Source organism: Musa acuminata, chromosome BXJ2-7, assembly GCF_036884655.1.
Source record: "Musa acuminata AAA Group cultivar baxijiao chromosome BXJ2-7, Cavendish_Baxijiao_AAA, whole genome shotgun sequence".
Taxonomy (NCBI): domain Eukaryota; kingdom Viridiplantae; phylum Streptophyta; class Magnoliopsida; order Zingiberales; family Musaceae; genus Musa; species Musa acuminata.
Genome location: NC_088344.1, coordinates 34,044,514 through 34,060,044, shown reverse-complemented (window position 1 = coordinate 34,060,044; position 15,531 = coordinate 34,044,514). Strand labels below are relative to the sequence as shown.

General features: G+C 35.9%; 1 protein-coding gene across 2 annotated transcripts; it reads right to left on the bottom strand.

Annotated features, from left to right (window-relative positions):
• Window positions 1–2,522: 2,522 nt before the first annotated feature.
• LOC135617721 (KH domain-containing protein SPIN1-like) lies at window positions 2,523–10,923 on the bottom strand. 2 transcript variants are annotated; one of them, XM_065118244.1, is made up of 8 exons: window positions 9,248–10,923; window positions 9,049–9,137; window positions 7,033–7,184; window positions 5,378–5,491; window positions 5,188–5,304; window positions 4,608–4,751; window positions 3,145–3,261; window positions 2,736–2,872 (listed from the first exon to the last, which is right to left on the bottom strand). In XM_065118244.1, the coding sequence occupies exons 1-7, from the start codon at window positions 9,325–9,327 to the stop codon at window positions 3,193–3,195; spliced, it is 765 nt and encodes a 254-aa protein (XP_064974316.1). In that variant the 5' UTR covers window positions 9,328–10,923; the 3' UTR covers window positions 2,736–2,872; window positions 3,145–3,192. The 2 variants fall into 2 exon arrangements, with proteins under 2 accessions (XP_064974315.1, XP_064974316.1); XM_065118243.1 differs by lacking the exon at window positions 3,145–3,261 and having other exon boundaries at window positions 2,523–2,872; window positions 9,248–10,919.
• Between the last annotated feature and the right edge of the window lie 4,608 nt (window positions 10,924–15,531).

Sequence of the window (15,531 nt, the reverse complement as noted above, 5' to 3'; positions counted from 1 at the left end):
AATCACATCCACATTATTATTGACATGGCTATGAAACTTAAGTCATTAAACATGAATGTTGATGAGTTTTTCCTGGTGCAATTCATTCTTAATTCTCTTCCTCCTCGATTTGGCACATTCGAGATTTACTATAATACAAATAAGGATTAGCGAGACTTGAATGAGTTAACTAATATTTGTGTTAAAAAAAAATTAAGATTGAGATAAAAAATATCTTATAATGTTCTAACTACTACTTAACAAGTTGGTAACAAACAAAAGAATGTTGAAACATTATCCATCAAATACATTTGTTAGATCTAGAAATGTTAGTAGACTTAAAGTGTTTTTTCTATGGTAAGAAAAAACTTATAAAAAAAGTGTATAAACTTAAAACTTGGTTTGAAAAAAAAAAAAGGTATAAACTCAATCTTTATATATTTTAAATTAAATATTACAAAAGTTTCTTCTAATACTATGTGGATTGATCCTAGTACTTCAACTCAATGGTACCAATAATATGCAAAGATTTATTTCAACTTAAAAACCAAAAGAATATGAAAGATTCAACATTATGAGTAATCATCTTAAAGCAAAAGTGAAAGCAATGGGAAGTTATTGCCTAGAGATGGGTTATCTGATAAATCTTGCTAACACATATTATATTCCTATTATTTTTAATAATTTAGTTTCTTTATATATAATTAATGAGTTAAGATCTTATCTTTCCTTTCATAATAATAAACTTAGTATATTTTATATTCAATAAAAATTGGTTCTAAAATTATATGTGATGGTTTCACAGAATTAATTTAAATCTTGAGTTTGCAAAGAAATTTGATTTCAAAGATGAAAGATTTTTTATATTCTAACATAGATAATTGAGACATATCTTGAAGAAAATAATTAAATGATTAATGAATGATAATATTTTGAAAGATTTAGATTTTATTGATTTTAATACTTCCATTGTATTAAGGGAAAGTAGATTAAGCATATAAAGAAAAATGTCAACGTAATTAACTCCTTGGATTTTTCATACTGATATTTGTGAATCACTCCACGTTTCATGTTTTAGTTGAAAAATATATTTCATATGTTTTAGTTGAAAAATATATTTCATATGTTTTAGTTGAAAAATGTACATAAATCATCGAGATAAACGAAAAGGAGAGAGAGAGAGAGGAGGCGAAGAAAGCGAAAAGAGAGATGGAGAAAGCGATGGTGGTGGGTTTCGGAGTCGAAGGTGGCTGTTTAAACATATAGAGGACAGTAACACTGCAGATAATAATATTATTACAAGGTTTGGTGTTAGATTATAACTGATTAGTGTTCAGTTGAAGCGACATGACAAATCTTGTCGGATAATTATTGTTGATACTTATCAGCCATTCGAAGGGTGACGTGTCTGTGACGGCTCCGTGTGCACGAGACCCCTCGCTCATTAGCCCAACTAAAGAACACGATTCCAGATTCGATTCGGGTGATGTGAAGGTTCGGATACCCGAGGCTCCGATAACACAAGAACTGCCTCATCCCAATCATCCGATCAGCTGTGATCTTCCTCCGATAACACAATCCCAGAAGTAAAGGTCCGACAGGATAATGCAGACAACTGGGCTCCGATAACACTACAACCGTCCGATCTCAATCAAACGGTCAGACCAGCAGATGCTTAATTATTATGAAGTACTGTTTCATAACTCATCTTCATGCATATATATATATATATATATATATATATATATACACCTTGAATAAATGAGTGCCTAGCCACTATGAATCCTTCATTTAATTTGGATCAAATTAACTAAACTAGCAGATGCAAAAACATTAATTGGAATCACTTAATTAGCCAACTAAATAACTTTTATCCTGATGTGAGAGTATGAGGTGGTCAGGGAAATTTGCTGAGTAGTTTGTCAGTCATGTCATGTTAATGGTGAAAACATAAGATTTTGCTTCAGGAGAATGACACTAGCTTGCAAATTATGCCTAGGAAGATGATCTTAAACATCAAAGGGACATATTCTTCCTGTTCATTGTGGCTTCTGCTGATGTGTTAGCTGTGTGTCTTCTGAACAATGTTTGCAGCAATGAGAATACTTTTTGTGTTATGTGACAAAGCAGTTACCAATAAGAGTTTCACACATATGCATAATAATAGTTTTCACAGCACCAGAAACATGATTTTATATTAATAAAATCTAATATCAAACTCTTTCTCACGGAGTAAAATAACACAGTGAAGAACTACATCAAGAAGATCATAAGATATTATTAAGAAAAATGATCACCAATTTAAAGTTTGTAGTCAAATTAATGGGCATGCTCAATTGACCACCATCCCAAGGAAAGAGCACCTGAATCGAAGTTTGGCAGTCATGTACTTTAGCATATTAATACTGCCACAATATGATCACCGTAAGAAAGAATAGAGATATCATAGTTTCTGACATGAAGATCAAAGTTGCTAAAATAACAAAGGCACTGTTCATTTGCTCATCTGTGACAGATTGCAGATCAGGGTCAACCACACAAAATGAATGAAAAGAATATTTTAGGTTTATGTATGGTACATAGGAGACTTTGATAGTTTCTTTCCATCTGAAGATGACTGAGTAGAACAAACAATAAAGTGGCCACATTTTAACTCCTTTGAAGAAGACCATTTTTACAAGGAAATGATGACAAGGCAAAGAGTAGGTTGAATGAAACTTTCTAGACCATCAGAGAGGAGTAAATGATTCTACTGTCCTGTTTTTGTTCCTCTTATTCCGCTATTAAATGGAGAAGCGCTGCCGCATGGATGAGGGCTGTCATCTCTCAAACTTGAATTTAACAAGGCTAATTCTCTAAGCTGTAGCCTCTTATAATAGTCCTGTGATTCATCCTGTAGCATAAAAATTTATTATAACAAGGTTGGAAAGAGTAGATCAGCACAAAAAAGAACCAAACCATCTAGAAAAAGATCGGCATTAGCAAAAATGAGCATGTTTCAATGACAAATGGCAGGAGAAGGCATGACCGTGAAAGAGGAGCTCTAAGGTTAAGCAAAGAGAGAAAAAGAAAAAGAAGCACTTTTACATGATAAATCACTATTTGTAATGTGAAACCAATAATTGAATTCCCATGTATAAAGTTTGGACATTCAAATCTCCGTACATTTGTGTTGGTACATTCCATGCCGACCGGCGGACATCAAATTCTGCACTATGCAGTCCTCGGCATGCGATCTTGAACATGCCTGCATCGTGTCAGCACAACATGATACCTGTCATGCTAGCATGCAACTAGCATGTGTTTAGTAAACAATAACTTGACTTACTATATTTGTGCCAGTAAAAGTAGAATGATTGTGATGATACCATCCTTCTTGAGAGAAAACCTGATCTTCTATTCAAATATGACATTCACTTATATCTTTTGTGCACAAGGTGCACATTCAGATACAAACAGTATTAAGTGATTGATTGTTATTGGTCATAAAACAAAAAAAAGGGTATTGGCATTAGCTCTTGACGGATGTTTGATCAGCAAAGCTAAAAATTGGAACATGCAGTGATGAACACATCCCTTGTAAGTGTTGTGCACACTGCTAAGAAACTATAAGAACTATTGTTGTGCATTTATCTGTGAAGATACAGTTCAGTAAAATGGTAGTCCTCTTGATTCTGATGCATGTTATCAGTTGCAACTGTCAACTGACAAATATTAGGAACTCAGAATCATGACAACGTGGGGAAAAGGGACTCAATCGTATGCCACTTTAGTGCATTAGATGGTTGAACTTCCAATTCATGGTTGAAATATATCAATCTTTTGGCTTCACTACATCACTGAGGCAAAATGATCACTGATATTAGTGTATAAGCCCTGTACCATCTTTTGTTTATATTTCAAGTTAATTAATAAATGAATATTCGAAAGGTATAATACGGGTTGTAAGTTCAATAAATTTCTACATGTAGTTTTGCTATACACGACATCTGTTGCAGGTTTTGTGCTTTGTCCCTAAAACAGTATCATCAACTGATGAACTCCATGTTGCAATTGTGGGGCAATCATCAAATCCATGATAATGTGAACTAAGCTCAAACAGTTCATATGATCTAAAATTCACATATTATGGCATCTGCTTTATATGCTAAAATTTTCATTCTACACTAAGAATGTTTCAGTAATGGAAGATTTTTCCTTTTCCTGGAAGTCAAATGATAGTCAGTTAATCACTCCTAGAAGGCAAAATAATGAAGAAAATTTGTGTGATCTTAAAGTAAATTTAGCAACGTAAGTACAATGAATTTGTCATTCTCATTTTAATTCCAGGTCAGAACTTTCAGGGTATCATGATAGTTCCCTTTGCCTTCCAAAAAGCTCTCAATAATCTTGGTCTGTATGATTTTCTAATAATGAAGCATAAAAGATAAGCTAACCTTCGTATATATCTAGATTACATTTGAAGTTTTAAGTGCTGATGGATGGTTATCATATATGAAACCGTGAACCAACAACAAAAGCTGATGGTAATTACTTCAAATAGCAATGAGTATAGAGATAGTCTGATCAATGTCTAATAAAGCTTTAGTATACAGGTGAATGAATGGTATTTTCTGTGAACTACTCACCACTGGTTTCAGCAGCTCTTCTATAACTTCCTGTGCATGTCTCAGTCTAGTCTCAATGACATTTGCTGGTAATTCGGCCTCAATCAATATATGCAATGGATCATTTAAGTGTTCATAACCTGGTCTTCCCCTCAGTTTTTCCTCCTTTATAGCAAGAAAAGTACTCGAGATAAATATAGGCACAAATACAGGAGAAAAAACTATGTGCTATGTGCCATAGGTATCAGTTTATCCTTCAAACTAGAAGGACAAACAAAAAAAAAATGTCCAGAAAGAGGAAAGCTGCCGTTTTACTTAAATAGTTCAAAAATTAGTTAGAGATAAACAAAAGGAACAGGCCTTTGACATGGCAATTTAAAATTGCAATGTTGAAGGCATGGAAGCAGACCAAGCTTATTTAAAAACCAAAACATAGACACAATAAAAGAAAACTATGAATATACTGTATAGTGTATACTATATTCCTAGTTTATAGTGTATACTATATTCCTAGTTCTATAGGAATACCTGGAAGAAAAGGGAGCAGGTAGCAAAACAATATTAAGTAGTAAGGAGCAAAATATTGCCTAATTCTTATTACCTGGACAGGATCTTTTATTGAACCCTTTCCTCTAATGTAAACACGACATCCAGTTGATGCTTCAACTCTTTTCAGTGAATTACCCCTGGGTCCGAGAAGGCGCCCAACAAAATTGAACTAAATGACACATAAAAAAGTGAATGACAGACCAAAGAACAGCATGTAAAAGGTGTGAAAATGAAAGACATACATTAGGATAGGCATTCACTGGGACTTCTAAGCGTAATATCTTCTTTATAATGCATGAGCTTGGACCTGTTGCTCCTTGCTGATCCATTGTAAATCTTTGCGGAAAACCTAATCCCTTCTCAAGGATAAATTAGATTTATCAGCTAAGATAGAAGATCAACTTGAGAAGATGCATAATTTACTACAGTTACTTGGCCAAACAACCATGGGTATTGAAAAAAATGGAAAACTACATAACAGGAATTTTGCAATACTAAGCAGCAGCTCATATATGGTTTTCTTATAATGGTATCAGCTACATATTTGAGTAAATATGAGAGAAACCAGTAATTAGATCTGTTCACTGTCTTTAACAACCAGGTATCTGACCTTCTCATAATTATGAATTTAATCAGACTAAATAAAGCACAGAGTAGAAAATGCTGAAGGTGGCACCATTCTCTTTGATAATATACGGCAGTTTTCCAAGTGATCTGACTAGAAATAGAGGCTCCGCTAAGTTAAAATATTAATTAACTTTGTAGCTCGATGTACTCTTAAAAGTAAAAAAAATACACTAACGAAATAAGAAATATAGAACCCGATATTCAACTTTTGTAGTCTTCTTATAACATAACTTAATGCCTACAGAATTTTGACAATCATTTTATTAATACAACTCTTTTACAATCACCTCATGCTCATGAACCCCATTGTCATTCATTATGATATTATATACACAAAAAAGAAGTATCAGCTAAAATAACAATTAACTGAGCTGCAAAGCAACAAGCTTTCGTTGAGATCTTTTCTAATTTTAATAATTGTCCTAAGGTGCTCATAAGTGCCTATATCAAAATACATTCAACATGAAAAAAAAAATCTTGTAGAAGCTTTTGGCACGACCATACCTTTCAAAGTGTGGCCAAAATAGAACACAAGTGTTTTATAAAACCACCCCAACATATGTGAATGAACCTACTCATACAGCAAAAAGAGAACAGTCCTTGCAGTGGGATAGAGCACCATTAGTAATTAATATTTTTGGCTAAATTTTTGCTATGAAATGCTTCTGCAAGAAGCTAAATGAGCTATGCGTCTGACAAATGTATAGCTAACCAGATATCTATTGAAAAGCATAAATAAGTTATGAATCCACCAAAGGGTTGGGACTTTATGTTTTGTTATTGTTATTGTATCCACCCAAAGGAATAAAAAAGGAAATTAGTCCCAAACAATTTACATTTGCACTTAAGAAACAGGCCAGTAACTCAACCAACTGTTGGTCACCTTAGTGGATCCATTCTTTTTTGTTATTAAGAGCATCACATTGGATTTTCCTAATTCATCATGAAAAATACAAATTCAAAATGTCACGAAATGGCACAGAAATTTCTACTCAATATGTAAAACAAGATCATAAGTGCTAGCAGATTTTTAGTTGTTATCAACTTCTCCAAACCTTCCTGGGAACCAGTCAGGCTTCGATGGAAACAAACACTATAACCAAGGAACATTGTCAAAAAGACAATTATAGAAAACCAGGAAAAAAAGAACATTACATTATCTCTAGTTGAAAAACCAGATAAACAAGATACAGATTACCTAGCTCAAGTGTATAAATATATAAGATGCATACAAATATGATGGTTCATACAACTAGACTTATGTATCTACCTCCTGTGGGTATCCACTCCAAACACCAAAATCAGTCCCCCCAGCATCGGAATTAAGGAATGGTGTAGCCATGGGACTGGGACTTCTGTGCTGCAGTCGGTTACAGTCACCGAACCATTGGTTGGGAACAATTCCTGAGACTCGTATAATCTCTGTAACAAGTAGCTTATCAAACTCTAGAGCAGATCAATAACATTCATGAAAGTTGAACTATTATAATAACTACGACCCCTCCCATTTGTAACTAATATCAATAATCAATATGAATAATAGATAATATGCCTTTCATCAAAAAATCAATAACAAATAATCTATAAGGAAGAATATTATCTCAAAATGTTCTTTTTTTGAAAAAGATATCCTAAAAAGAAAAGAAATGCTTGACCATTCATGCAGAACTCATTGAAGGATTGCATGAACATGATTTATGACAATGCTCCCACAAATATCATGTGGTTTGGTTATTTACCAATTGCCACAAAATCTCAAAGAAGCTGCAAGACAATTATCTCATATTTTATAGCTAACCAATAGAAAACATTAAAACCAAAAAACTATGAGTTTTAGACAAAGAAGAAAAAAGAATCGAGGCATCTCGATTGCTATATCTCAATATTAGATCCTGGACTTAACATTTCTGAATTGAAACCCTAAGAAAGAAAATCCCCTATATGATGAATTTACAAACAACAACTGAGAGGATGAAAATATTGAGGGTATAGTTATAATTGATGGACAAGAAATTCCCAAAGATTATAGTTAAGATGGAAAGGGGCATCAAAATTGTTGTGTGATCATCATGTGTCATTTAGATCAAAAGTAAAATTCCATAGGACAATTGTAAATTCAACTATGTTTTATGGATTAAGATGTTAGTTTGGAAACAAGGCCCTCAAAGCCTAACGGTGAGAAAAGGCACAAGCAGAAAATACTCAGGACATCATTTACTAACTTAAAGATTATATCTTGCTAGACATTCTATTCCTTTTCTTTTTTCTTTTTTCCTTCCAGTAAGTAATCAGAAATGGAATATGTGCCTTTGTTTACAATCAAAATTTGCTTTATGATAACACTATAGGCACACCTACCTTGTTACCGTCCACCAGTCATGAATTCTTTGATCCTAGTAGCATAATTATTTCACCAGTGAATTAATAATCTCAACAACTATTTCCTTTCTGGTTAACCAACAACGGAGGGGCTACATAAAGAAGCACAAATCACAACAGATGGCCAGCGTAATGATTGGGAAAACAAAGGTTTGCTGATAAGACACACACAGAGATATGCACAATACATATTTGCAATAACTCTAAAAGTAGTGGAGCTACAATCCTCAGAATAAGAACTTTCACTTGAGAACCTCCTCAGAAGCCATAAAATAAACAGCCAGATAAAAAACACCTATCAAATAGCCTCTCATTTTAGAAGGAAGTTATCTGTCCCAATTAACAGTCTAAAGCTCCATCTCAGAAACAATTTTTCGAACACTAGAAACATGTATGCTATCTGCAATAAGAAATACTCAGATGATAACCCTCCAGCTTTTTCATTTTCACTTTTGATTTTAACTCTTAACTAATTTTGGCATTCACTGCTTCCCAACTTCAAAAACATCCCCACAAAACTTGAATGCAAGAAAAGCATAAAGGCAGCATCACACCAGAACAAGATAAATTTGACAGATATTGATATGGATAAAGAAAGAAGCAGAAACTACTTGAATCAATTTGGCAGCATGCTTTTCAAACACAGCTTTTAAAACAAGATGCCAAAGTCATTAGTTAAGAAAAACTAAGCCTAAAGAAGCATCTCTTCCCACTTCTATGGATAGTTGTGAAAAGGAATACAAGAAATATACATTTCAAGACCGATCTTGATAAGTTGGGAATGGTGAAAGTTCGTCTCGTCAAATTCTTTGACATCCACAACACCAAAGATGAGGAAACAAGGACCGAACACCTAATAAGCAAGAATCTCAATGAAAACCACAAACAATCCTTGGTAAGCACTGACCTTGATTCAGCAAATGGTTACAAATAGGAAGAACCTGCATGAAAGGCCCAAGCTTTTGATGTTCTGCCAACAGCTCCGCCAAGTACCGGCTGTAAGAGTAACAAGAACAGAAACCCAAGATTTACAAACACCAATTGGCATGACAAAGCTGGGAATTATAGACAAGAGATAAGAGAACTCTCTGCATCTCTTTCTATACCTGTCTATATCTGCTGTGCTATTTATATCTGAGGAGACGGCTCTAGCAGGGGAGAAGCTATGAGTATATAAGCCAGACATGCTGGTGGAAAGGATAAAGGTGTTGCAGAGAAAGAATGAAAGGAATCAGAGAAACAATGATGGAAAAGGATGGGCAGGAGCTGAGATGGAGCAAAGGTGCAGTTTTGGGTGCTAGAGGAAGCCTTCTGCCCCTTTCTCAATGCAGGCAACCCTGAAGCTCACAGGAAATATAAATACAAAGGAGAAAAAGGGTTGTGTAAAAGTTTAATGAGTGACTCTATGGATCCTTCTAAGAAGGTTTAAATAGGTGCATGGATTTTAAGGCATATCCACTTTTACAGTATGAGAGAGAGAGAAAGGTGTGCATGGGGGGTTGCAAATTAGAATCTTGATGAAAGTGTGATTCTTGTACATGAAAAGATCATATAAGTTTGTTCTTCCACTATGTCATTTGATATCCTGCAAGCAAGATGAGCTTGTCAGCCATTTTCAAGCAATAAAAATAACAAAGGCTCTTAACAGGAGCCTTTTCTTGTGTCTAGTGAGAAGAAAGATTTAGTTGAAAAGAAATACAAATGATCACTATGGTTCCCAAACATTAAATGTTGAAGAGTCAAAACATAAAATCTGGTCTACTACATGTACCCTTCAAGGAGACATCTCTAAAATGATTGAGGGATGACTACTTATAGGCCAGTAAATGGTTGATCTAACAAAGGTTTTATAAAGTACCAGCAACATGAGATGGTCTACGAAGCAATAAAATCATATCTTCCATGCTTGCCTTCTCTTATCAAGGAAGTAAGGTTACTACAATAGGATCAAAGACCCTATTGTTCAGCCATAGGAGATGATCCCTGGCTCAGATGCTAACCTTCAAATGTATGGGGGACAAAGTCACCATGTAGGTGATAAATGAACCTACTCAGCTACAACAACCATGAGATGCGACGCTCAACCAGGAATCATCGACATGACCTAGGTCAATTTAATTGTTCTCTAAAGCATTTGAGTCTGGAGGGGGAAGAAGTAAATCACATCAGTCTACTGTTTCATTCCTTCCTCGGTCATGCATCTTCTTCCACCACATGTCAATCCAAGAAACCACCACTGACATTACAATGTCCATCTAAGATGGAGAGAGGACTGTTGTCAATTATCGGATCCAAAAGGTGGAGAATTACCATCAGCAGAGTGGATGGCACATCAATCCAGTAGTTGGGAAGTATGTTCCCAAAACATTTCAGAGCCAAGGCAACAATCGAAACACAGAGTCTACGATACTCTACCAAAAATATACAGCGAGAACAACATGAACTACAACCATTGTCGGTCAACATGCGAGCACAAATGCAGTCCTTAAATGCAAGGACAATGGCACAGTAAACAGAGGAAGAACAAGAGCATAGGATTCCCTGGAGGTCCAATAGAAAAAAGCATACGGCATGGCACGTTGAGATGGGTCAGGGACAGATGTGTAGGGGTTTGCCCACAAAGCTTCTCTCCCTCTGTAAACCCTCCCGCCCACACGTGCCATCATCATCTTCTCCCCTCTCCTCACGCTGTTACTGACCCCAAACCACCGATTCCCTCGAGCACTCCCTGTGGTGTTTCAAATTTAGTGAGGTCAGAGCAGTTGGTGAGGGAAGCGGAAGAGGACAATGCCCTGTGCTAAGAGACATGTCGAGGGTTCAGACCTTGAGGACATTGATGAGGGGGTTTGAGCTCCTCGGTGGGTACAGAGCACGAGATGGCGCACGTGGGGGGCTCGCCTGGAAGCATGCGAGCAAATCGGGCTGAGTTGGATCTAAAATCCATCAAGCCAATGTATCAATTTCCAAGCTGAATCAGACAATATAAGTATTATTTCGCACATTAAATTCATCATGGTATGATTAACTAAATCCCCCTTCATGGTAGATTAATTTCATCCACGCCCCTCACGAAGTCGCACAATGGTTGTGTGTTTTACACATACGCCCCTGAGAAGATCTAAATTTAATGAACATAGAACCCAATATAAGCCCAGTAAAGTTGTCTATTTGAAAGAAGCCCCTCACGGGATTATCGCAGGAAGAGCGCATCGGGACGGAAAGTACGCCCTCTTCTTCGGTTAGGGTTTGGCTAAAGTTGGCTTCTTCTTCGCTGAAATCTTGCGCGGAAATCCTGCAGATGGCGAAATTGTTTTGGTTGGAGGCTGTTCTTCCGCTGGGGATCATCGCCGGGATGCTCTGTGTGATGGGCAACGCGCAATACTACATCCATAGAGCTGCTCATGGGAGGGTGAGATCTTTCTGATTCTTGGATTTGATCTTGAATTCGATGATCATGTGTGCCGTTGGGATAAAAAAATCTTGTTCTTTTTGGAATGGGCTGCAGCCGAAGCATATTGGGAACGACGTTTGGGATGTGGCGATGGAGAGGAGGGACAAGAAGCTCGTGGATCAGTTCTCTGGTGCCCAAAATTAGGTCTGTTGTTGTTGTTGGTTATTTAAGTTTATTGCTTTCATTTTCTTTCTCGATCACTTTTTGTTGGATGGTTCTAGGGTTAGGGTTGCTGGTTTTTATCGTCTCATAAACTAGGTAGGAACTTTCTTTTTGGAGGCAGTCGAACTCCCTGATGATTTGATGCGAAAGTTACGTTTTTTCTGCCCATGAGTATTATATTGATCTTTTGATGCCTAGATACATGGATATGATTCAAACGACAATTGATAGAAGATAATAGGCTTACACTAGAGATTTGTTCATCAATGACTAGTCCCATTTGGGCTGGTGAAGAAAACTGAGCATAGGATGGTTCACAGAAAGTTTATCTCTGCCACTTAATCGATGGAAATTTGTAATTGTTACTGATGTTTTACTCATTTGGTTTTTAAGGTCCCTGTTTATAGTCTTACTATAAAAAATACAATAGTTGGCCTTTATATACATGCTGAAGGGCTTTGGCACAATCAAGATGTTCTGTTGTTTTCATCATCTATGAATCACCTCACCATTAAATTTGATGGAACCAATTATATGGTTTTTTTTAAATTATGACCAAAACGTTACAGATTGCTTGTACTAATTTTGGAGTATCTTAAAACATATAAGCTTGATCATGATTGAGATGTGTTTTATGTCTAAGGTGGTTAGGAAATTTATAGAGCTGTTCACTCTGAGCATGTTCAAACTGACTGGGATGATAATATTAATTTGTAAAAAAAGGTGCACATGAAAACCAACAACAGATTGGATTTGAAACATATGTACTTTTGTGGTCCGTGCCAATTACTGAATCTTGGATTTCATGGCTGCCGCTTCCTGTCAGCATGGTTGACCTTTACAGGGCCGGTTGCCAACACTTAGGCCTCCTTTTTTCGTATAAGAGGAAGAAAGAGAACATGAGGGTTGGACATTGAAAGAGAGAGAGAGGAAGAAATATGAAAGGCATATTGGAGTATTAATTAACCCCTCCATTTTATTTTTTCTCCCTCAAAGAGGCACAATTATAAAGGATGCATTCATTTTAACGTGGAGTAAAATACATTGCTTGCAGATAGTAAAAGCAGTGGGTTAAATATCAATACTTGATTTATTGGGTGAAACTCCCATATATTGTTTGACACCACCTGTACAGTGTCAGGAGTTTGCCAGAACTTGTTATTAGGACTCGTTCCAGGAGATTTTAAGTTATATTTAGTCCATAATATGTGGGTAAATAATGTTGCATCCACCAATTTGGTCATTTCCAAGGGTATTTAGTTAGTGCTGAAAACTGATTCGATTTTGAGGGTGATCTTTATTTTCTCATGTTTATTTGCACGTGTCGGGAATTTTGTGTCTTGTGGTGATTGCATTTCTTTGATCTAAAGTTACTGTTATCTTTATCCTAAGAAACAAATAGAGAAAGGAAGAAGAGCAAAGACAAATACTTAATCTTATCATGTAAAGCGACACTGTACAACATATGAAATACATCTGTTGACAATAGTGTTTCATTTGTTACCATGGCATGCTTTTTATTGTTCAATATATTCTTTTAGAGATGGCATCATTTCATCTTCCATTTTCATTATGAATCTTGTTTAATTATTATTATTATTTTTGCATTTATTTGTGGAAACTAACCCTAATGGTGACTTTGAGGAACAAATCTTTATATACCCATTGGGCATTCTTACTCCCTATAGACATGAAAGTCTAGAGTGAGTCACTTTTTGAAGAGCTTATATACCACTTTAACAACCTTTTATAACAGTAGATGATGCTATTATATACTTACTTTTCTCTTCCTTCTTCCCAAGTCAATCTGGCTGGAAAATGAGGGTTGTGCTGATTGTATAGTTGCTTATGTGTTAGCTCAACTGCGGTGTCTCAGATGTTGTTAACTGCTGGGGCCGCCTTTGGCTGTGGCTTCCACTTCATCCAGTGACAATAGCAGCCTCGCAACAGGTTGTTGCATGTGGTTTGGGGGGTTTGGGTGCTTTTTTGAAGTTCATGTAGGCGGTGATCCTCGCCTATGATTTTTGTTGTAATGATCTAATTCAGCTTCTTATCTTTATAAGAATTTCCAAAATGGAAAATTTTATGTACATAAACTTTAGGGTTCTGCAGTCACGGATGGTCTCTACGTGATTCTTCATATGCATTTTTTACTTGGTTTTGTTTGGTTTACTTTGACCTTCACTAGAAACTAGAAGCCCAAAATGTTTTCTTTACATTGAGCTATTGCGCCAATCTCTTCAAACTAAAGAACAACGTCGTATATGTTTTAATTTGTTCTCTTTTCTCCAGGTAGTGATTTTGCATCAGATGGGTCACCTTAGAAGCAAATCCCCCTTTGACAATAAATGAGCTTTGCACTTTTAAGAGCTTTGTGTTTGTTGCTTTTGTTCGGACAACTGGCCAATTCCAGAACCCTAGTCAAGTTTGTAATTCGAAGTCTTAGTCAATAATTCGGAGAGATGATATGCAATTTGGTTTAACAGTTCTACTGATGGCAATTCGGCTGTCTTGGCTAGATCCAGCTACATACATTGTTGAAAACTTACTGGACTTCTTTGTAGCTTTTTTGAAACTGGTACAGTATACAATTTCTTGGTTGTGATCATGTTCTTTTTAACTGGCCTTTTCCTGTATTTTCGCAGGGCCACCGTTTGTGATGAACTTAGCTGGTTTTACAATTGACATGCAAAAAGGAAGAATGTTAATTAACGAGCAAATGCACCGACAAATTATTGTTGTTATTGCTTTTGGTGAAACATAAAATTTGGGACGACACAATCATCATTAGACACTAATTCTGTTGGCACTTAGCAACCCCTAAATGATCAGCAATAATTCTAGTTTTTTTGAAAGCTGTTCATGATATTCCTTCAAAATGCTATCTTGCAGATACGAAATGATTTAATGTATTGTAAGACACAAACAATCAGTTTTGCGCATGAAACCTCTCTACTTAGCCAACCTAAAAAGCATCATGCAAATCCCATGTCTCAACCATGGATCATTCATCACAAACGCCTCTACTATCTCATTGTATCAGACAAGAGGCATCCATAGTCACAATTCTAATCCAGCAAACTTCATACAATAAATGATAGGTCTCACGTTTGGCACATGCAAATATAGATCTCTCAACAGAGACATTGGGGTCGATTAATGTAATGTTAAGCATTAATGTCTTGTATGTTTTTTGATGTAATAAATATTTTATTAAAAGAAAAATTAGCATCTATCTTTAGCAGTGCACTTTTCTTTTCTTTTTTTTATTTTGTGGAAAGGCATCTTTTCTTTTATATATGAGCAACATAAATTTCAGATTAAATTTTAAGAATCTTCCACTTGGATACGGACGCTTCTTTGACGCACTAATGAGCTCTAATGATGCTCTAAACATGCTTTATTCAGGTTGCAGCACTTTTCACCTCAATCACCAAATGAGAGATGGGAGGGCAATCAAATGCCAAAGCTTCATGTTTATGTTTCTTCAACTTTACTTCTCAATGAAACAAGTTTTGATGTGCACGCAAGCATTAATTAATTGGCAGTGGTTAGATGATTTGGGCACAAAGAAATCCCATCTCATTGGACAACCCATCTGTTTTGGAAGAAATTATCTCTTGATATTTAGGACAGGACAATGAGAGATTTGCTCATCAGGTTGTGGCCTTTGAACTTCTCAGCGAGCTACAACACATTTCAGCCTCCAACAACAAGAACATTCAAGCAGTGTAGACAATGGATACAAGTGAATCAGGATTACATACAACTTAGGTG

Bases quoted from the DNA above. Each gene is read 5' to 3' on its own strand.
- LOC135617721 (XM_065118243.1), bottom strand. From the start codon at position 9,327: ATGTCTGGCTTATATACTCATAGCTTCTCCCCTGCTAGAGCCGTCTCC. The intron at 7,185-9,048 runs GTCAGTGCTTAC...TACTTGTTACAG, and splicing joins TAACCATTTGCTGAATCAAG to AGATTATACGAGTCTCAGGA. The intron at 2,873-4,607 runs GTGAGTAGTTCA...TTTATGCTACAG, and splicing joins AAGAGCTGCTGAAACCAGTG to GATGAATCACAGGACTATTA.